General features: G+C 18.2%; 1 protein-coding gene across 4 annotated transcripts in view; it reads left to right on the forward strand.

Moving 5' to 3' along the window:
- Positions 1 to 26750, forward strand: part of LOC122715570 (probable cytochrome P450 6a14) — a 181083-nt gene that overhangs the window by 18019 nt on the left and 136314 nt on the right. For all 4 annotated transcript variants that reach the window (XM_043937851.1, XM_043937852.1, XM_043937850.1 and 1 more), the window contains one exon: positions 22781 to 22888. In XM_043937851.1, coding sequence (XP_043793786.1) covers positions 22781 to 22888 — 108 coding nt within the window. The remainder of the gene's footprint in view (positions 1 to 22780; positions 22889 to 26750) is intronic.

Genomic DNA, 26750 nt, shown 5'->3' on the forward strand with positions numbered 1-26750 from the left:
TAGAATTATAATAAAGATTTTCTTTATAAAATATATAACATTGCACGTAATATGTTTATAATATGATATACAATATACAATTATGTATATATAATATGATATACAATATACAATTGTATGTATCTACTATAGAATTGAAACGTAAAAGACAATAAGTTCTTACATATATCAATATACATTTACGTATGGAGTTAACTTACATAATATTTAATAAAATTTAGTATGAATACATTATGTGTAAAACGTTAATTTAGTCATTGATCCGAAACTTCTTGGATTTTTCGTTATACAAAAAATATATTATATTATATAAGATATCTCAGATATTTATATATATTTATAGTCTTGTCAGTTCTATAGATCAATAAATAAGAAAAAAATGTTCTATAAATATAGAGTTCAGTTTTTATTAAAAAGTTATAACAAAAATATGAAATAGATAAAGAAAACAATAACAACAATATTTATTTATAGTTTATTCATGCAAGTTATATTCGAGGTCATCAAATATATAGGAGATAATTTTTATCAATATCATTAAGTTCTTAGACTTTTTCTATCTTAAAATATTATAATTATTTACAAATCATCTAAAATTTACTTGGCCGAAATAATATTTATCGAACTTGCTCGTTTTTCATGGTTTATTATTTTTTTTATTATTTTGAATAAAGATGTAATTATCAACAGTTACTTAACAGCATCAATGTTCAAATATAGTTTATTAAGAAATTTATAAAAAAACTGTATTGAAAACGAAATAATTTTAAGTTCATAGAAGAAACTTTATAAAATAAATATTTATAATATATATATATACATAATTATATTATAATTTCTTTTATATTTAAATATTTTAAAATAAATTATATCTATTTAATAAAAACTTTTAAAATATATAATGAAATATGAAAAATCATTAAATGATCATGAAAAGAGATTAGTTATTTTTAAAGATATATTTTAAACAGAAAAATTACAGGAAAAATTCATGGATCTGTTAAATTTATATGTATAAAAATGTGATTTATTTTTTTTGTGGATGGATGTGAAGATTGGATATCATTGAACACGATCACTGTTTTTATTTTATTTTATTATCTTTGCTTTTTAAATTGCCATAATAAGCTTAAGATAATACAATACAAATATTAGCATTATTCACATATATATGTATAAGACAGTTTATTTTTATTATTTTTCTTCTTATTAAATATATTCTTTCTTATTGCGTATTCTTTGTTATAATTAAATCATTTTACAATATTTTCTCTAAGATCACATTTTACATATTGCTATTTTTTACAATTAAGTAATATAATGTTGAAAAATACAAATTGTTTGAATATGATGACAGAATTAATGAATCATATTTGATCTTTCTGCATAATAATATTTCAAAAACAATTAAGACATAATTTTAAGCAGTAAATATCAAAATTTTGTTTACAAAAATTCCATTGAAAATCTTATTTTAATATAAAAAGCATACAGTAAATGTACATATAATAATAATTTTAATCAATTATAAAATGATATTAAAAAGACGTAATCTCGAATCAAATTGTTACAATTATTATATAAATTATTATATAATTAATAGATTTAATACTACAAAAGAGATAATTAATTTGAGATAATTAAAAAAAAAAGACCAATTAAATATTGAATTTTCTTCATTCTATTCTTATGATATATTTTTAATTTTAAATTATATAATAAGAAATATTAAATAAATTTATATTACATGTGAATTTCAAATTTTTTTTGTAATAAAGATTTATAATATATATCTATATTGATAAATATTATATTGTTCAATTAAATTATATTTTCTATTAATTGTTATATTTGTAATGTAATTGTAATAAAAGAATCTTGATCAATAAACTTAAAAGTATTATATAAATCATTACAAATTATAAGATTTTGTACTGATTTTTGAAAAAAAAATGTTTGTAATGTTCGGACATTTTCTTAATTATTCAGATATTCCTTTATGATTTTAATAATTTCAAAAATTTTCTTTACAATGCTTTAAAACTTTTAGATTTTTATATCTATACGAAGTGATGAAAAAAAATTGATTGTTTAAATATTTACAAAAAAAGAATAAAAAATATTTAATCATTAAACATAGATCCCAAAAATAATTCTTTCCTAATAAAATTAACTTTTATTATTTAGTTCCAAATCATAATTATATATTTTTCATTATACAAAAATATTAATTGATAAATACAAGATTATTATGTATTAATATCTACAAAAATTATTTCGTCGCAAATGTAATAAATATGTTCAATATTCATCCAATTTGAAAAATATTATTTTTATATTATTAACAATTTTTATTCATTATTCTATTGTAGAAATAATGAATAAATATGAATGAATAAATCAATATAAATAAATTGAATAAAATTCAATTCATTATATTATGAAGAGAATTGATTATAATATGAAACATTATTGGAATCGATTATAATATGAAACAAACAAAATTGATTTTATAGATTTTATAGATTAGAGTTGTTTTTATATTGTAATAAATTTTTTTATTTTTCTCGATGAGTGTTGTAAATTCTTGATTTATAATACATTAACTTTAATATAAATATCGCACTTTTTTTATTTTTATCATCTTGTATATAATTAAAAGCTTTATATTATTTGTTCCCGTTACATTGACATAAAATTTAACAATAATCCTATTTTTGCAAACTTTGTATTCAAATATATTTTCTTTTTCTTGAGTATTTTTGCTAGCAAGGATTTCCAAACAAGTTTTGTTCATATCATACACATTTTCTAAATTCATATATTGTTCTTTTAAACATTACTTTAAGAGACAGAATTATTCATCTTTTTTTTTTTATTTAATATTTTTCAATGTATGAATCTAAAAATACAAATGTTAAAAAATTAAAAAAGTTCAAAAACTATGCGTATTATTTTTAACATATTTTATTCATTAATATGATACTATATTATTTTTATCTGTAATTTGATTGATCCGTATGTTATTTTGATTTTGAATCGCTTGTATCATTGATAAATCGAAGTAAATCAATTTTGTGGAGCATAAAATTGACGTTATAAAAATTCGTATAGGCAAATTATGATAGAATCTCTTTCTCTCAATTTTTTGTCAATTGAATTTATTTTCTGAAATATTTTTTGAATATAAATCTTATCTATAATTGAATTATTTATAAAATTAAAAATAAATACATGAACTTTCTCTTCTCTCGCAAAACTAGTTTAAGTTAAATTTAATTCAAATTCAACAAAAATGCAAACTTAATTCAAATGAAACTTAAACTTAGATATCTAGATTTCATTCAGATTCCTATTATGAAATTATAATTTTGTGAATGTACTGTTCTATGATAAATCTAACTTCTAAAATTGTAGACATACTAACAATAACAATATTTTATTAAAAATATAAGAAAATTATGTTATGATTTTATACCATCAATCCCATTGATTTTTATGTCGAATATATCTTATATAGAATAATATCTTTCAACTGCGAATATATTTGCCATTTTTTTTTCGTCGTAATTTTGCAATGCTCTATTAAATCATTATTTGTATCGAATATCTAGGATTCAATATCATTTAATTATTTTGCTGCAATTAATTTTCTAAATTATATTTTGTCAATTTTAAATAATATTGAAATAATAAACAAAAAATAATTGAAATAATTAAATTGAAAGAAAAATAAAAAGTAATACAAGAATACAAAAATATTAAATTGTTAAGATAATTGCTAAGATATTGAAGAAACGGAAAATGTCAACAAATTGAATTTTAAAATTCTACATATTTTTGATTCAATTTGAAAAATGATCTATTATCATCTCTCGACAATAATAAAATTTTGACTCAATTGTGAAGAACGATTTATCGTAGAATCGCCTCACAATGTGAAATTGTACAATTTGTATGCGCTATTCTTATATGAAATTGAAAGATTAAATCAATTTTAAATTGAATAATTTTTTGAATAATTTAAAATATATGTTAATGCAATTCATTTTAAAATTTACTTAATCGTTTTATCTAAAGGAAAAAAATACTTCTTCAAAAAATGAATCTATACCGAATGTAAATTACTTACATTTACTGTGATATGATTATTACAGGACGATTATTTCGAATCATTAATCGAATTCGATTAGTCGATCGATATTCTTATATATTGATTGGAAGTTGTCATATAACTATACTAATGATTTGAAATAGTATTTTCTGATAATTATTTATTTCTTTAAACAATTAATATATGATATGATATATATATATATATATATATATATATATATATATATATATNATATGATACGAATATTAGATTATGTTTTGCGATTGTCACATCAAAAAATCTCTCTCGAAAAAAAATATTAATGGTAATAATATTCTAATTTCTACCAATCTAATAAATCATTAGAACATTTTTGACAGAATAAAGTTTATGGCACGGTCTTTGTTATTTAAAAACTAAAAACTAAAAAAAATTTTTTTAAAAATTAAAAACTGCATGTTCGATCAGCTAATTAAAATTAATCATTCATAATTTAGATGAGTGAAAACTCTAAAAAATATGTTTTTTTAAAAACAGTGTCATAAGTTTAATAATATTAGTAACACTGTTTAAATCAACACAAACTCAATATTTTTCAATGTATGAATCTAAAAATGATCTTATCAAGATCAACTACATATTCTATTCTTTCATATAATTTTATCAACTTAATATAAACAGATTAGATTTGACTTGTACGTAAAAATTTCTTCTCGTATTTCAATAATTATTGAATTTTTTTGAATGAGTAAATTGCATAAATTCCATTTCAAGTTCTGTTGTTTCAAATAAAGTAAAATATAAAGAAAAAACAAACAAAATATTCCTTCCCCCCCCCCCAAAAAAAAAATAAAACGAAAAAAGCGTAATTATACTCGGGAAATAGAAATAGACACTTCAAACGAATTGAAAATTCTAATTATAAAAAAAATTATAGAATAATTATAAAAAAAATTATAAAATAATTATAAAAAAATTATAAAATAATTTCATTCAGAAAAAAACAAAAAACAAAAAATATGAAGAGATAAAAAACATGCTTTTTGAATTACTTGATTTCCAAAGTTAAAATTTGCATTTAATCATTGCTGGAATTACAAAATTCTATTCTAACCAAGTCACTAAAACATCGTCGAAAATATTATTTAATAAAAACGCCCCTTTTTTTGCGAAAATGTAATTTGTAAATCACAAATTTGTAATCGCAAATGTGTAATTTGTAAATCACATGCGAATAAAGATTTATCCATCAAAATGACCTTCATTCATGAGTTTTTATATATAACCAGCAATTTTAATTATTGAATCATGATTAAAAGCCAATATTTTATTAAAAATATTAAAAATTTTGAATTTTATTTTTTTATTTTTTTTTTAGTCAGAGATTGTAAATATGAAGATAAAATTGGAAGATAAAATATGTTTGAATTGATTTTCATTTTCCGAATTGTGTACAATCGCCATATGCAAAGTTGAAAAAGGAATGTTGAAGGTGGAAAAATTCAGTTTATTTTACGCAATAAATACAATTAGACTTTATATTATCAATAATATTATCGATAAATTAAAATAAATTAAGATATAAGAATAAATTAATATTAAATTAAAATAAATCTCTTACGATTTTGTATTTGTTTTAAGCCACAAGTTTCAATGGTTAAGAGCAAATATGAAATTACAAAATATTAATAATTATAATATGTATAATGTATCAAAATCACAAGTAGTTTATACATCTCTGATATAATCTTATCATTTATTGATGCCATTGATATATAATAAAAATTTTTATACATTATGCAGATTTTTTAATATTATATTTTTTTAATATTAATATTATTTTAATATTAAAAATATTATCTATTTTATTTTTAATTATTTTATTATATATAAATTATAATTTACTTACATATTTTTTCATCTTTCACATTTCTTTAAAAATATCATTCATGATTCATTGATTAATTACAAAACTGTTGTCACAATAGATTTGTATCGTCAGTGAGTTGTCGAAATTTTTTTATTTACTTTAATTATTTATTTAAACAAATAAATGAGATTTATTATATCCAATGTTATGAAATAAATAAATTTATTATATCCAATATTGTCATGAGCAAAATATTTGCAATCATTTCAGAAATCAAGTTAAATTTTTTCGATTGATTTCTATAGTTTTTGATGATAATTATTTATTACAACATTCGAAGAAGGAATTTTTTAGAGATATCGAAGAGTTTATTCTCCTAGGATTCTAAAAAAAAGAAAAAAACCACAAGTGAGCCACAAGAACCATTTCGCAAAGCATTAGTTTAACATTTCTAATAAGACCCTTGAACTATTAACATTCAATAATTCATTGACATTAATATTGATAATTATATTTCTTCTTTTTTTTCTGATGCAAATAATTGTATTATCACTAAATAATAGTGATATGTTCTTCTAAAAAAAGAATGTCTCTGAAACCATTGTGTAAAAACGTCCTCAAATAAGTATCGTGAATATTGTTTCGTTTTGTTTCTGAATTTGCTTTTTAATTTACTTTATATTTCTATTATAAATTCATCACAAATGGTAACCAAATTTCGTTGTAAAATTTTAAAATGTTTGTTTGGAATTAAAAAAATTTTTTCTATAATTTCATTTCTTATCGATTATTGCAAATTCAAATTTAATGAAATACACTGTTTTAATAGTGCTTTTAAGAGATATTTTCGTGCTTTTGACATATGTTTTTCTAATGTTCGACGATAATTTAAATAATAAAGATTTACTTTTGTTCGATTTTTCCATACATAATTTCATGATATAAATGCTGGAACGTGTATAAATTTGTTACGTCGATTAAAAAATTCTCAAGCTCGAGAAGAATTGAAGAAATTATTTCTTTAATATATGTAATCAATAATAAAACAAATAAGGCCTCGATTTCTTGAATGTTGAAAGATATATATATCAATATAGATATTTTAATAATATCTATATTGATATATCAAAAAAAATCCATTTATAAAAATTTTCTGCATTATAAACTTTCTATTAAAGAAAACATGAATAAAAAAGATAATAATAAAAAATAGAAAATAGAACAATCAATAATTATCTATTCATGGTTAAAAAAAATGATTTTATAATAAAATTTTCCATATTTTTTCAATCTTTCAAGTTTGCGCAAAACTTAACATGAAATCACATAGGAAAGAAAATAATTTAAAATTTATATAGTTTACAATTATGTAAACTATATAATATATAATTATAATATAATTATGTATAATTGCAAGTAAATATATTATGTAATGTACATAATAATGACATATAATAATAACTAAAATAAAAAAAAACATATATGATTGTTCTTTAACTTCAATAAAAAATATAATATAATTGTGAATTATTTTCGTAAGTATATGAAATTTCATATGTATTCATTATGAATATATAAAACATCAATATAATAAGATTTCGTTTCTAATTAATTCTAATTCTAATTAATGCTGATTTGATATATATAATATGATTCTTATCATCTATAAAATTGGCTATTCTTATCTTTATATGTTTTATAAATTAAAATAAAATAAAATTATATGTTTTATAAATTAAAATAAAAATAACTTAAAATTAAAGTAAAATTTCCTTTTTTCATATTTTTTTAGCTTTTGTGTTTCTTTATCTTTATTTATCTTTATTTTATTTAACAATGTTTTATTTAACGCTTTATTTCTTAAAAATATAGTTTGAGTATCAAAGTCATTATTATTTTAATTGTAATTGTAATTATAATTTTTAAGAATTAAAAATAAGAATTAAATGGATAATTTTTAATTAGTGAACAAATAAATTCTTTAAAAAAAAATTTATTTGAAAATTAAAGAAAAAAAGAAAAACTAAAATAAATCTGCTTTTTCTTACAAGAATTGAGAGAACTGAAAAATAAAACTATAAAAAATTGGTAATTATTTACAAAATGTTCTTGAAATATGTCGTCAAATTATTCTAAACAACTTTTCCTCTTTTTATATATATTGTTCGATCTTAATTTTAGATATAACAAAAATTTTATTGAATTTATCTTATAAATATATTCATTATGATATGAATTTTCGCATAAATCAAATCTAATCTAATCAGTTAATTAAGTCATGATTACTATATTATTTAAAAAAAATTAATAGATTAGGTTAAATTAAATTATTGATATTTATTGATTTATTGATTATAACGATTATATTTTTATATAGCCTTAAATAAAAAAAGGAAAAATTAATAAATTAGTATAGATTATTGATTTATTATAGTTTACATAATTTATCGTGATGGCACGAATTACTTTTTTGATTAAAAATTATATTAAATTATCGTAAATATATATATATATATTATACATTTAGAAATTTATATAATTTTGTTATGATATATATTTATATTTCTTAGTATTTTAATAATTTCATTATTTTACCATAATTTCCATAATACTATTTAAAATATAATAATTAAAAATTTAATATCTATAGAGAATGAACTGTAGATAATTAAAAGAGTGATATGATTTGATAAAAGTAAAATAAATTGTTTTAAATCAATTGAAAATCATCTTGAACATTATAGAAAATATCGAAAATAAAATAAATCATGAAATTTGGATATATTATGTGTTGAGATTGTTCTTTATACATGTGTTGATCTTTCAGAAAAAATTGAAAAGATTATGCGAAAAAAAAGTATTTAGATATCGTACAAATAATTTCATCGGATGAAATTGAAAACAAAAATAAAAATGAACTTCATTTTCCACTAAGACAAAAACACATTTGAAACACATCAAAAATAGTAAAAAATTTGCTTTGTAATCAAAATTTTTTGATAATGATGTAGATAGAATAACATCCGAATATTAATTTAATTGAAAATTTATGAGCAATAATTAAAATTAAATAAATTCCAAAATCCACTAATGAATATATATGAATTGTGAATATATATATATAATGTAAATAATAATACCACAAATTATATATTATTTAATAGCAAGAATGTATCATAGAATATCACTAGGGAAAATAAATAAAAAATTAATTTATAATATTATATAAATTACGATTTATGTACAAAATATTAAAATGCAAAACATTGCATCAAATCATTATATATGTATATAAAAAACTTGTAGTTATAGTTAAATGATATATTATAATTTTATAATATAATATATTATATTATATTATAACTTTATATTATAATTTTCAAGAAATTTAAATTACTATTATTTTATTATTTTATTTTAACACTTTGATAGTCGCACATTTTTCTTTATCTTCTTTAAATTACCGTAAATAATATTTTTATTATCATATGCAATTTTTTATAGCATAATTAGTAATTATACTTACTATACTATTGATATTATATATTTAATTGTTAAAAAATTATTTAAAAAATTAAAAAACATTTAAAAAAACAAACTGTTACTTCATTTTTATTGCATAGCACTATATTTTTAATTATTTTAAAAAGTTAAAAAAATTAAAAAGCACATTTAAAAACAAATTGTTACTTCATTTTTATTTTGCATAGTTGCATATTTTTGCATAGTTTTATATTTTTAATACTAACATAACTATTTATTTATTAATTTTTGCAATTTTTTAAATTACTAATCTATATATGTAACAATTCTTTTTTCTTGATTATGTTATATAATGTTATAGTATTCTCCATTAAAAATTAATAAAAAAAATTACTTAATGAATGAGTAAGTATTATGTTATGAACATTGATAGCCACATATAAAATTTTTTTTTTTTTGAAACAATAATTTATTATCTAGATTGTAAGAATAAATTAAAATTTTGTTTCTTTGTTTTATAAAATTTCATATTTCAATAATTATTATTATTTTTGATTATTCGCATTGAAAAATTCGTTTTTTTATACAATTATAATTAATACAAAGAAATAACATAATTTTTTTTAATTAACAATAATTAATTTAATTAATTATAATATTTTTAATTATAATTAAATATATATATTATATATAATTTTATATACATAATATATAATTTATAATATATATTATATTATATAATATAATATATTAATATATATTAATATATATATTAATATATTAAATATATATTAATTATAATTATAATCAATTAAATAATTATAATAATAAAAATGTAATAATTTCAATTAATTAGACAGTTTGTTTTATAATAAATCAATTAATTATTACATATTTATATTATTATAATATAAAAATAGTTACTAGAAATCTGCCTAAATAACCTATAAAATAGTTTCTTTTATAATAAATAATCCATAAATTTTTTTCATATTTAATGATTTTGAATACATCAATACAATTAGTGGATACAGTTGGATACAGTTACTGAATTCAAACAAATAAGCGTGGTAAAGAGCATATCAAAGAAAATTATATTATATACATGTATATACTAAATATAATAAATATTTTTTCATCAAAAAAAAATAATTATATCAAATTATATTTCATTCACGAACAATAAATAAATAAATTATTTGCTATTTGCATAAGACGAATAAAATAATTCATCATTCAAAATGAATATAATATAAAATTATAATATAAGCCAAATATAAAACTTTATTAATAAATGAATAATAAATAATATATATTTAAAATAAAAAAATAATGATAAATTACAATCTATATTAAATTAAAAAATTTACCAAATAAATTTTTATTACATTTTTTATTTATTATTTATCAAATAAGTAAATAAAATTAGATCAGTAGAGTCAATTATTCACTAAAAATTCAATTCGAATTTTGAAATGTATCATTAATTAATTAATTAATTATAATTTAATAAATTCAAAAAAAAACTAAATTAATTTTATGTATAAAATGTATAAATATGTAATTACTTGAAAAGTACCGTCTTTATTTATAAATGACATTCAATATTCTCTTACAATTCTTTCTGTATCCGACATAAGTGCTGTGTATATTACATATCATATTGAGCATTGTGATATTTTCATATATTTTCGTTCACATGTCTTTTATTAACGGATATTATAATTGTATGTATCTACTATAGAATTGAAACATAAAAGATAATAAGTTCTTACATATTTCAATATATATTTACGTATGTTAACTTATTACATAATATTTAATAAAATTTAGTATGAATACGTTATGTGTAAAACGTTAATTTAATCATTGATCCGAAACTTTTCTTGGATTTTTATATAAGAAATATGTTATATTATATAAGATATCTCAGATTTTTATAATCCTATCTATATTAACGGATAACAAAGTTTTATCCCTCAAAAAAACAAAATTCAATGGATTCATATCCATATCCAAAAATCTAATATTATATAATATAATCAAAATCTAATATTCATATTCATGGGAGCTACGCTACAGAAACAATTCATTTCTTTTTCAGAAGATTTCATTTAAATGAGTTTGATATTATGGCTGCTATAATATAAGTATTAGTTAATATAAATAATATAATAATTAATATTAAGTTAATATATATAAGTAATATAATATAAGTATGGTTATAAGTATTGCTTATTTTATTTAAGTCAATTCAATTATATGAATAAGAGCAAAATGTATTTTATTTTAAAAAGAAACTATTGATATAAGAATACATAAACCAAATCAAAGAAAATTTGAAGATTATGCAGACTGAAGAATGATATATGTTTATATCATTCATACTTATACATATATCATATATAGTTCATATATGTAGATTTTGTTTTTTATATTCAATATAAAACTCCTATTACATTATAATTTAGAAAACAATGAATTATTGCATTACCTACAAAATAGAAATTAAATATAATATGTAAAATTGATAAAAACTATGGAAATTATGTATTTAAGAAAATTTTATAAAATTTGAATGGTAGAAATAACGATTTTCAACGATAGTACAAGTAAAACTTATAAGGAATTTTATTTTTCATATCTTTTATGATTAATTTTATAAAAAACTATTTTTATAATATCATATTTTTTTTAACTTGCATATCATCATATGTAATTTAGCACTGATATAAATATAAATTCCTGTTATGTTACTAATATTGCTTTTAAATTTATTTTCGAAGAATTTATATCTGTAAACATTTATATTTTTAGGATGATAAAGATTTTTAGGATGATATAAGATTCATTAGTTAATTTGATAAATAGAATTTTAATGTCATAAAGTAGTAATATATATTTACATGAAAGTATTCTTGAAATTCCTTACATTCTTCTCAGAAATAAATAATAATTTTTGATGTAAAAAAATTCCATTGTTGCAATTTATTTTTTGGTAAATTAATCAATTAATAATTAAATCACATACCAAGTCATTCAAATCTATTTGATTAATCAGATGAATACAATTATATCAAAAATTTTTGCTCGGCTTTTTTTTTTCTAACTTGTTTTTAATGAAATTTGAAGTTGCAATAGCAATGATAACTTTTGGAAATATTGAAGAAGTTTTATCTTCTATGTGCATCTTAATTAATATAATAATTAGATATAATAAATGATATAAAATTATTTTCTTATTTTTACAATTGTTTAATCTGTAAGACAAAAATAATATTCATTTATTATTTTGTTTTGTAATTTTGATTTTAAATTCATAATCAATTATTTCAAAAATTCCAAAAATTTTCATATAAATCAAAATATGTTTTAATATTTTGGTATATATAATATAATATAATATTTTAATTTCATATAAATCAAAAGATGCTAAATTAAAAAAAAAAATTTGAAAAATTGACTACTGTGCGATTTTGATTGATGAAGATTTACATATCTTTCTTGTTTTATTGTTTTATTCTTGTTCAATTGAATAGTTCTGAATGATTTTCATTCTAATATAAATTTAAAATTATAAATTTTAAACTTATAAGATTATAATAAATTTCAATTTGATCTTTCTTTTGTTCTTTTTTTTTAATCTGTTTTTTTATTTAAATTGTATAAATATATATATAAAAGTTACAAAAATATAATTTAAATATAATTAAAAATATAATTAAAAAATCTCAATTTTAAAATTAAAAAATTAATATTAAAAATAATTAAATAATATTAAAAATATTTAAATAATAATAATTAATAATAAAAATAATGAAATTGTAAATGAAAATAGTTAATTATTACAATTAAAAACAAACTAAATAATTTTGATGATTAGAATATATAAAAAAGTGATTAAAATAATAATTTTTTCAATGATTCTAGAAGTGAATCTATTTCTTTTATGTATTGATAAATAAGACAGAATAAATATTCATAATTTAACAATATCTTGAAACAATATATGATTGTTTCGAAAATAATGTCATCTCTTTTAATTTCATATTGTCGAACAAATTTCATATTATTCATTCCGCTTTTTGTTAAAAAATAGAATTGAAAGGAACTGAAATTCAAGGATTTCTAGAATACTAAAATATCTCTAGAATAAAAATTTTTGCTATGTAGGAGAAAATATAATATAAAAACTACCGAATGATTTGTCAGATTCTATATAGAAAATTTCAATTTTAACGATTTATGTTCAAGATAATCAAGAATAATAATTACAATATTTAATTAAACAAAACAAGCTTTAATTAAACAAAATGCATGCTATATAAAATGAGCAAATATTGTAAATCAATATCACAAAGATCTATCATAGATCATTTATATCAATTTGGATACATAAACTGTCTTGTATTGCATACATTATTGAAAAAAAATATATAATGAATATATGTATATAATGAAATTTCCATGTGCAATTCTTGATTAGATAAAATAAAAATGATCATGATTTTGAAATGAATTATTATTGAACGAATATTGGATTTAATATAACAATATATATAACATGGAAGTTATAAATAAAGTAAACAAGCTATTAACATCTTTAAAAGTGGATCTCCAAGCAAAAAACATTATGTTGTGCATATAATAAGAGTATAAGGAAATCCTGCATTATAAATTCCTTTTAAGGAAATCAATAATAAATTTTGGGAATCAAATAATAAATTTGAATATATAATTATTCGCAATTAAGATTAAAAGTAAAAGAAAAATGTTTGAAATTAATTAATCAGATATTGTCTTCCATCAAGATAATGCAAGATTATATCTTCGATCACTAGATAAAAATTAGTACAATTCAAGTAACTCTCAACATATTCTTTGGATCTGATATCTTCGAATTATCATTTATTCCTACAAAACTTTCTTAACAATAAATATTTAAGTTATAAAGATAACACATAAATGATATCAATATCATTGTAAAGAATAATCAACACAGATCACATGTGTCAAAACACAATTTTGAATATTATAAATAATTGATATTTTGCAAGAAACTGATTTTGAAATATTCTCTCGATTATGTATTATAGATTTGATTACAAAAGAAATTTTAGTTAATTTTTAATCACTTTTTATTTCTTTTGAATATTTCATCATGAACTTCAAGAATGTTTTAAATTATTATTCTCTTTGACATCTTCAAAATAGCAATATTATTGAACAAAAATAATAGAAGAATAATATTTAACAAGAGTTCTCCAACCATCTCGAGGAATTTATAATATATATTATTCTTACACAAAATAGCAAAGAATCAGAGGAAGATTTTGATTTATTGAAGATGAAATTATTTATTATTTCATAAAAGAATTTCATAATCTAATAGTGAAAATTATATTTCTTTTAACAAAAATCTGAATATATATCAAATAAAAAGATTTCTGAGATATAAATCAAAAATATTAAAAGTAATACAAATATTCATTGACTATTATAAAGATATTGATAAAACTCGGAAAATTGTTGAATTAAAATTTTGAATTATTTTCAAAGCTCGATAAAAAGAAATGTTTTAAATAAACTAAACATTTCCAAAAATATATGAATGAAGATTTCATTTGGAAAATAATGAAATAATTCATAATTACATTGTGAAAATTTTAAGAAATCAAAAATAATTACAAATTGTACATGATGAATTTATAAAATGAAATTTTTAAATCTGATAAAACTTTAAAGTTTCCAATATTTCAACTCAAAACTAATAATTGTTGATCAAAAGATCAATTGTAATGTTCAAAATTATAATAGAAAGAAATTTAAAAATTTATATTATTTGTTCAATCTAAGGAAGCAAATAATGATTCATATGATGGAAACTGTATTTTATTCACTTCATCTGTCTACAAGAATGTAATGGAAATTTTTCTAATAATTCAAGAGAAAAAATTATAGAAAGACATCTATTTAAAATGATTTAATTTTTCATCTGAAAAATATAAAAAATAATTTATTAAATAGTTTGAAGATATTCTCTTTCTAAAGGACGAAAAATCACATTCAAAATCAATAATTAATTTGTAATTAATCTGGATTCGATTTTATGAAAATGAAAGAAGAAACATTGAACAAAAAGAAACATAATGAAACAAAAAACTATAATAGGAATCATTTAATCTTTTGATTTTGATTTTTTTCCAAGCCTGGAATGTTTTTATCAATAATAAATTTTATCAATTTCTGATTTTTTTTTCAGCGAAATTAATATTTCGCTGAAACAACATAATAATATGATAAAATTTTAATCTCTAATATATTATCAATTTAAGCTTAAAAATACAAAAATATGATCAAGAATGTTAAATTTAAAACTAATTTAAACACTTTTTTATTATTTCTAATAAAAATTATCAATTTTTATAGAAAATATTTTAAATATATTAAATATTTTAGAACTATTCCCATTTATAATTTTATTATTAATTTCATTATTATGTTGTATAATTTAATTTTAATTTCATTTTTGATTTTTTTTATTGTTATTATTTTTTTATGAACTATTTTAATTAGATTGCTTCTCGTTTTTTTTGAATAATTTGATTGTGAACACTTTATATGTAACTTTAATGATCTTATATTCTCTATAGGGAATAGGGAACTTTGCATAAACATATTAACGATAATGAACCGATTGATTGTATATGTATAACTCATATCATATACATATATGACATATAACTCATAACTCATAATAATTATAGTAAGAGAATGGTCGCACAGTGGTCGATTATTCTAAAAAGTGAATAAAAATTCAATATTATTTAAAAATTTATTTTCTTAGTAAATAATAAAATTAAACGTATTTTTAATCTTCATAAATAAATAGTTAATATATAATTCTTATTACATAATGATTTAACATCATTAAATATGATATCTCTTTTTTTAATAAAAAAAAAACCATTCTATGAAAGCAGTAATAATAATATGCGATAGATTGGAAAGCAATATGCAAAACTTATAAATTATTGAAGAAATGATAAATAATATAATATAAATCCGATAGATAAGATTAAGATAAATAGCCAATAAATAAATAGCCAAAGAAGTCAAGAATATCTGTATATCATCATCGCATTTTGATTGTATCTTGATCTTTCTTAAAATTTGATCTTTATTGTTATTGTTATTACAACGTCTGATATAATATACAAAATTTGAAATAAGTTTTGCATATTGGCATTCCAAGAATAAAAACATTTTGAAATTATTTTTTAAAATATTTTAATATTTATTTAGTTACTTTGTTCCAGAGTTTTTCCAATAAATTATACAATAAAAATTAAGAATTTTATGATTTCAACAAATTAATATTGTATATATACTGTTTATGACATGAAATATCATATTTTATATTCTAATATAATTTTAATTATATTAATAGTTGCTCTATTTATTGTATAATTATTTGATATTGCTTTCAAAATAATAGAAAAGCTATAAATTTCATTGTTACATAATTTTTGATAATATTTACAAGCGAAAAAGACTTTTTATTATCGTTCCATATCTGGATTTTGGAATGTCAATCAGAAAGTCCATTTTTTCTGTAATTTCACTTATATTATATTTTTTTCTCTTCTATTTATATTTGAGTTTTCTTTATTAATACATCAAATTTTATTCAATATATAAATATATAATTAAAAAATTTAATTTCAAGCATATAAGTTTAAATATAACAATGTAAGCATGAAGTCATTAGTTATGTTATTCAGAATTAAAAACATTGCCATAATTGTTATTCAAGTTTCAAGCGTGGATGTGATATTCGTATTGATTGAATTTATATATTTGTGAAAAAAATATACTTTTTTTTTTTGCAATATTTCTAAAAAATTTTTTGTATGAGCAAAAAGAATCTAATCATCAATTCATACATTCAAATTGTCTATACATTCTTAATTGAATTGAATATTGGATTAGAATCGAGCTTTTTTGCGTTATTTTCATTAAAAAATTTGGCTGCTACTTTCAAAATGTAGAGAAAATAAAATATCAAATATATTTCTATTGATAAATTATTATGTAAAATATAAAAATATTATAATTAATATCACTGTATTGTCATTTTTATTATTTTTGGAGAAATTGTCTTAAAGCATTATTGTATCGCCACTATCTTTAACGATTTAACTTGCATGTTTTTTTTGTTTAGATTCTGATGTCATATTATTATGTTATACTTTTTTTTCGTTTTTTTGTTCATTATTTTAATTATCGAATTATATAATCTTTTCTAAAAAAAAAATTAAAGCTTATTTATATATTGATGTGCTTTAGCAAACAGCAGATAATTTTTCCATTTTTTCTATTAATGAATGATTCGATTTATATTCGTGGCTACAAAGGATATATCTATCGAAAACCGCGGAGAACAAGCCATATTTATGCTAAATGATATTGTGTATATAATATTTTTCAGAATATTGATATATATCTCAATTTTTAATTTTTAATTAAATTTGCAATATCAGAATAGATAAAAAACTAAGAATTTGTCTAATTAATAAATTAAATTCTTTATCTGTTCCATATTTCTTTATTAAATTATTATTTTATATTTTATATAATATAATAAACTATGATATAATTCATTGGAGACTTGCATTTGTTTGCTAGAAAATTGGCTTAGCAGGATTCGGTAACAAAAACAAGAATTTTAATTCGCAATTATAATCTAACAATAACTTTATTTACTTCAAAAAAACTAACTTTACTTCTTTATGTTTTTATATGTAATTTTTATACAATATGTCCGTTTTAAATATATTCATGTATTATTTTTTAAGTAACAGAAAATACAAAAAATACAATTCAAATGAAAGTTATATAATATTGTACGAAATATATTATGATGAGAATGATTTGATAAAGTTGGAAAATTTTATAAATATCATATGTATTTTTTATTGTATATTTTTTTAGCCCATTGAAAACTATTCAAAACATTATTTATAAATGTATTTTCTATAAGCTATTATTATGTAGTTAGCTAATATTGAATTATTAATTTTTAAAGTTTATATTGTCAGTATTAATTACCAGACATTGTATACAATACTTACTAACTATGAACTATGATCTATAAAATTACATATATTTACATGTATGCGATAATCGCACTATTTCAAAACGAAAAGAAAATCAAAAATAATCATGACTTTTTCTTTAATTAACATAAGCAGAGTGTAGGAAACCAACTCTTTATCATCTCCTTGCAGTTCGCAGAAAAAATTCAAACAGATTTATGATTCGAAAAGATTCAAATAAATTCGAATAGAATCTATATCGAGAGTTGTCCACTTTTTACTCTATGCCCATTTTAATATCGAATGTTCTATATTGAGCCGTACAATTAATCCAAAATCTGGACTAAGTTTTTGAAATCATAAAATACAATTTTAGTTGTTTTTATACTTTAAAAAACTATTCTTATAGGAAGTTTTCCAGATCATGAAAATAAAACTTTGATTTTAAGCAAATAATATTATATAGACATGCCTTTGGAATTTAATAATTAATAGAATTTAATTTAAATTAATAGAAAGTTTAAATTTTTGTTAGATTTTGATATTAAATAAATTTTAAATGAATAGACCTTCCTTAGGTTGCAAAAAACTTAATTTTCCCTTAAGTAAGAAATTTTAAGTAAAAATTATTATTAAAATTATCAAAAATTATATATATTATCAAAAAATATATATATAAATAAAAGTCAATAATGCTATTTTTTTATATTTCAATGATTGATTATATCTCAATTTCTGATTTCATTTTAGTGATCAATTAAATTTAACATATGTTCATTTTTTTCTTTTTTAATTTATAATTAAATGAACTTAAATATAGATATTAAAATTAATTAAATAAATTTGTATTTTTGATCTGATATCTCATATATTCTTTAAAAAATCTGATGTCTTTATTTTTAATCTTTTGAGTTTTTTCAGAAAATTTTTTTGTAGAAATTATAATTTCCTTAATAATATCTGATTTATATGTAAATATTTTATAAAATATTTATAAATGAAATATACTATTAATTGCAGCTATTTTCATGCTGTTAATAAACAATATTTTTTAAATTCTTTGATCTTTATTTTATAAGTATAATTACGTATTTATTTTATAAGTATATATAATATACATTTTAAGAATTATATCAAATCTTCTAATTTTATTATATCTAATAATTCTGAATTATTAAAAAATTTCTTGGCAATGTTACCATTACTTAATGACATGTCATAGATTTGATACATTCAATGATTTGTTAAATTTTTTATTAAAAATGATCAAATTTTCTAATTATATTTAGATAAAAAAAAATTATATTATATTTATATTATATTTATATAAATATATTTAGATCTGACCTATTATTTTTAATAATTCTGGATTATCAAAAAATTTTCTGGTGATGTTACTATTAGTTATAAATGACATGTCATGGATTTGATACATTCAATAATAGTAAATTCATATCTTTTTTCAATTTCTTTTTAATTTTTAATTTTTAATTTGTAAGATATGCAAAAGAAACATGAAAAAATTTTATGCAGTTTACAAACATTATATCCGTCTCTGTCCGAATGGATATTTTCTGCAAAAAACATTAGAAAATAAATATAATTATATAATTCTCTTTATATTTTTTATATATGTTAAAATTAAATAATTCTAATTTATTTTTGTCTCTTTTATGTAATAATTTTTATTTGTGTTTTGATATTCTAATTGTATTCTTTTAATTATTGTTCCTATTTTTTAATTTATTTCTAGCAGTCATAAGTTTCGTTTTTGTTTGCATTATGATTGAAAAATCATAAAAATCTTTCTACTTCTCTATTGGAATGTGATAATGTTAAAATTTTATATTAGCAATATTTTTAAAAATTAATTCTTCTTTAAGATTATTTAATATTAATTTTATTCCAAATTTTATCTATATTTTTTAATTGCAATAATTCTTTTTTCTTTAGTTGTAGAAAAATTTACCGTTCATTTGATATTTGATTAAAGATTTATGAAAGTATATTTTATATGTATATATGTGTACTTTATATTTATATAATATATGTTTTTATAAATTTTTCATCCATTTGCTTATATTTAAAGATATTCTCTATTAAATATTTCTCTATTAAATATTTATTTATAATATTTATTGTAATATTTATTTATATTTAATTATAAATAAAAACTATAAATATAAAAATCTTTCATTCTTTAATATTTTTTTAAAAGCAGTTTAAAAAAATGTTTGAATATTAATACAAATTCTCTTATTTTTTCATTGTTTTCAATTGAATTAAAATTTTTAGTTTCTTTTATTATTTTTAAAGCTTCGTTACCAATAATAATAGTTTTTTTTAAAGGAATTTAATTTTCATTATTGATATCAGTTATAAATCATCTGTTATGCAAAATTTCTTTATAAATTTTCTGTCTAATCTTAAAAATCTAAAATACAGAAAATAGATAATGTATTAAAATTTTATTACTTTGAAATAATATATTAAAGCCTATAAATATTTGTAATTTTAAAAATTCTAAATATATTTTTGTAAATTGGCAACTAAAACAGATATTAATTATGCATCTTAGATTTATCCTCAATGCTTGCTTTGAAAAAAATATTATAGAAAACTATTATTGTATCATGTTGATCCGATATTGCATTTTTTAAATATTAACCATATTATGGATGGCTAAAGCATTTTTTTTAGTTTTGTTTTTTTTTGAATATTTTAAATTCCTGATTTTTTTTGATTTCGTGAGAATCATCTATAAATTATATGTATAATAATTCTTCAATGTTATGTGCGTGATGTATAATTAGATATAAAAAATATAAAAATATAAATTCATGTAAGAATAATAATTAGCTTACATTAAACGAGAAATCAGCGAATTCTATTTTATCAATATGTATGCATTATTATATCATATCAATTATATTTGAATCAGATTATGCTATTTTTTATATTTCAGTAAAATTAAAATGAGTGAAAGCTTTTCAATAATATTTAATAATATTCAGACATATAATAATATTCTTAACTCAGTTTTTTTCATACTTTTCATTAATATTAATTTTCTTTATTAAAAATTGATTGTTTTTCTACATTTTTTAAAATTATATTTATGTTATAATTAATTTTATATTCTTATATTATATTCTTATATTTTAAAATTTTTTCCTATTATTATTTTTAATACAAAATTTTATTACAAAATTTACGAATCATCATTACATTGTTTAAACCAAAGCTTTTAAATTCTCAAACTATGAATTGCGAAATTATTGTTTTCTTTTGTTCCTCGAAAAGAAGAAAAAAAACGTGATTTTCGCTATATAATTATATAATATAATAATTATATTATAATATATAATTCAATATTTACGTATAAAATATCCATTATTATAATGTATAAAAATTTATATATATATATTATATATATATATAATGTATAAAAATTTATATATATATAAATTTTAAATAATTCTTTAAATTATATTAATGCAAAAATAAATATAATAAAAGTAAATTTATTTTATTTGAATTTCCATTCTTTCGTTTTATTTTTGTTTAAAATTATTATATATAAATTTTGTTAAAATTCATAGAAACAGTAAAATTAAAAAAAAATTCAATGTAACACGAGACTATAAACTTTATACAGAAATTTTGACAAAAATCATGAATACATCAGATTAGCCAAAAATGTCGTATCGTGTCACGTGACGTACTTCTATTTAATTTAGCATAACAGTAAGAATGTAATGTCAAGATTCTTCTCATGCGGAAATTCATTGAGAAGAATTGATGCTATCAGTTTTAATTGTAAAGAGATTAGTATCCGATGTGTCATCCAGCAAATTTAATAATTGATAATAATTTAATAATTTAATAATATATATTAATATATAATATTATATTTAATGTAATAACTGATACAGTTAGTAAATAATCTGAAACATGAATTTCGATATTGCCAAGATCGAATGACAATTTTCCAAATATTTTATTTGCAATGGTTTTGATACAATAATGTATCAAATTTGAATATACAAAAAGTGGATATTTAAATAGAACTTTACAATATTTATATACAGTATTTTTTTATTTTACAGTAGTATTTTTATAATTATTACAATTTATGTGTGTACGTATGTGTATGTACGCTGAAATATAAGGTTTCTGAATTTATGATTTATTATTAAATTTGTTAAATTATTAAAAGAAATGTGGATTTAGGTGCTGGTGTTATTTCCATGGCCAATTCAGGACCAAATAGTAATGGATCACAGTTTTTTATTACATTAGCACCTACACAATGGCTTGATGGAAAACATACAATTTTTGGTAAGTTAAATTTTATTTATTCAGAGATACATTATATATTTTACATGTATTATACAAATATTATATTACATTACATTATACATATATATATATACAATATTATATTACATTATATTATACAAATATTAATTAACAAAAATCATTATTTCAATTTAATATATTTATTACATTGCATTTCAGTAATTAAAAATACACAATGTATCTTGTTCAAATCATCAATTTAAATAACAAACTTTTTACATATTTTTTTATATAAATTTTTAGAATAATTATTTTTGATCTGATATAAATCCTGATATAAATTAAAGTCTAATTTAAACAATGATAATGATAATAAATAAATTTATCAAAAATTTTTTTTTACGAAATTGCATCTTTTCTTTTATACAGGTAGAGTTCATTCTGGTATGGCAATAGTAAAAAGAATTGGATTGGTGGAAACTGATAAAAATGACAGACCTGTTGATGACATAAAAATTGTTAAAGGTTCCATAAGAAATGCATAACGAAATAAATATCTTCTTAGTAATTTACTATCCTTTAAATTTTGTATAAAAAAAAAATCATAATATAATAAATGCAAAAAAAAGTATGAAATATAATTTAAAATATAATTTTCTTTAATAAAAATTTAAAAATTCATTTTTCGTATTAATAATAATAAACTTATTTTAAAAAAAAGAATAAATATCATATAAAATATACAATATGTATATATTTATATATACATATTAAAATATATTTTTAGAATCAATATTAAATATTAAAATAAAAATAAAAATTTATCTTTTTAAGAATTATGTGTACTTTCATATGAATTTTATTTATAATTCATATATAGGCTATTAATATATTCATAAAATATCATTAGTCAATTTTAGAGATGACATAAATTGATATGCAAAAATGTCAATTAAAATAATTTATTAATTATTTATTATATATATAAGAAATTTATAAGAAATTTCATATTAAATAAAACAAAAGATCGATATTTTTATATATCAATAACTTTTTACACAAAAATCGATCCTTCAATGAAAATATTAAAAATATATTAACATATTTTGTATGTATAATATATTAACATATTTTGTATGTATAATCTTTCGATTATCTCCTAAAATATTCGTTATCGTAAAAAATATTATTTTATGGGTGACTTTATGATTATATGAATACGAATGATTATAAATCTTATTAAGAAGGATGTCAAGATTTCATTCTAACTTTAATTTTAAACAGAATTATATTTTTATTTAGATTTAGACATGTAACCTATTTCAAGATGAATTTATTGATTTAAAAGTAATATTATTACTTTTAAAAATTATTTAAAATATTATTTTATTTATTATTATTCAAAATTTACATTCGTTAAATATCTGGAAGTTATTTTTTGTCTTCTTATACGTATTATTTATTACGTATTTAAAAGTACAATCTTGGACGTCAATTAATTGACGTTAATTATTCTATATTTGAGTAATATTTGAATTGATTTGAATTGATTAATTCTTATATTTGAATGATAATTCCATTCTTTTCAAAATTGAAATAATGATTTTCGGGGGGGAGGGGGGTGATTTACGCGTGTTTCGTGTTTGGATCAAAAAATTTTTAATTATAGGTATAATATATTTTCTAATTTTTTATATATTTTTTTATTTTTTATAATTAAATGTTGTATTTTATTGTAATTTTATTGGATTTAGAATTGTTTTTGTATTTTTTAATTCTAAATTATCTTTTATTCTATAAACAATGTTGTATAATCTCATTACTTCTTTAAAATAATTCGTTATCAAATCACCAAATTTATTTCTAATATAAACTGGCATTAGAAATGTTTTTATTATATATTTGAATATATAAAACTTATTTTGAAAAATATTATTTGAATTCTCATGGTTAATAAATTATAAATTATGAATTAATATAATCTGATGTAAATGTTCTTAAAAAAGAAAGATTTTTATAAAGATTGTATATCTTTTTGGAACATAAAAAGTTCTTTAATTTGAATTAATTTGTATTAATTTATATTAAATAAAAAATTTTAATGCAATTTATCATTCATTTCTATCCACTACAGCGTGTCAAATCATAAATAAATATTTTTTAAAAATTCTTATAATAAAAAATTTATTTATCAGTTAATAGAGAAATATATTTTAATTAATACGACTATGATTTTAAAATGGTCATCCTAATCATTCTCCAAAATAAAAATTTTTTTGTTTTTAAAATTAAATGATGAGCAATAGAATTATATTTTTATATTTCTAATATTTTTGAATTATATCTAATTAAATATTAATTTTTATTTTATTTTTTCAATTGAATGTAATATAATGTTCGTTTTAATCGTATCTTAAATGAAGTCTTATCTTTCATTTATTAAAAATAATTAGCTGTTATTAGTAGCTTATTATTATGAAAGTTATAAAAAAAAATTTTTGTCGCCGCACATGCAAATGATATTTAATTGTGATTGATTATCAATAAATAATAGTTGCGACAAAAAAGTAGTAAACAAATTTGTTCAATAAATATTAGAATAAACATCATTTTAATTATTTGATTATCAGCTGCACACTTATTACTATTTTTTATTTTTATTTCTATTTCAATAGTTTCAGTTGAAGCTAATATTAATTATTAATCAATTCAAATAACTTCTTTCGCTTTTTATAATTCGCTTTTCTTCTGTTGACTATTTTCTCTTTTTGTTTTTTCTTCAATATTTTTTTTCTTTTTTTCTTTGACTTGTTTTAATTTTTAATATTTTTAAGTATGAAAAGTTTATTGACGTATAACATTATTACGTTAAAATTCGCTGCATAATTAGCGTTACAATAAATTTTTTGTTGCTAACGATTAAGGAACACTATAAACAAGTTATTATAACATGAGTTATAAAGAGTTGTGAGTATATTAATAAGATTGCTTATTGTTGTTAGAATTTCATCCTAATAACCAAAATTGTAATGATTTTTAGATATTAGTTATTTGTGCATATCATACAATTCAGATGATAATAGATGATAGATTAATGTCCACAGATATATAAATTAATCATTTATATATTATAATAGTCAATGATATATTTTCAATAGTGCAAGAAGACGACATCAACATAAGTTGCTACTTAAAATGAGTTTCGATTAGTTGAATACAAGTAAAATAAGTGATTAATTATTATTGATAAAAATAAAAAATAAATAATGAAAAATATTTGTTTAATAATTGAAATATTTTTTTAATATTGGATATTTTCCTTTCACTTTAATATCAATTGGATCATTTGTGCATTTCATTTTAATAAAGCATAGATTATATTCGTACAATCATACATATAATTGTGTGCAACATTCAATTCATGGTAGTTGTTAAAGAAAATTAAATGGAATCTAACTCGTATTGTGAACAGATGAAGCCTTTTTTACAAGAAAAGAATATAAAAATAAAATTATTTATGAAGCAAAAAAAAAAAAAAAAAAATACTTTTACATTTCGATTCTATGCTCAAGTTCGCTGGTCAATCACTTTATGGGCCAATAATCCCTAATGCCCAATGCTTCATCACTTTATAAAGTACTTTATTACGTACCATATTAAGCATTTTTGGAACACATTTTTCTGAAATTCCTGAAAGAAATTCCATTGGAGATCCGTAAGAGCATGATAATGTTATAATTCCTATCATCTTAAATCCAAACTTATTTAAATCTTTCGAATACAAATAACACGATGATTTTATGCTCTCATGGACATTGGATATAAATTTATTGAATTTTTTCTTCTGAAATTACTTAAAGGTAATTTTATTATTAATACTGTTTTTCACATTATTTATTTT

This window comes from Apis laboriosa, unplaced genomic scaffold (assembly GCF_014066325.1).
Source record: "Apis laboriosa isolate Shangri-la unplaced genomic scaffold, ASM1406632v1 scaffold38_cov145, whole genome shotgun sequence".
NCBI lineage: Eukaryota > Metazoa > Arthropoda > Insecta > Hymenoptera > Apidae > Apis > Apis laboriosa.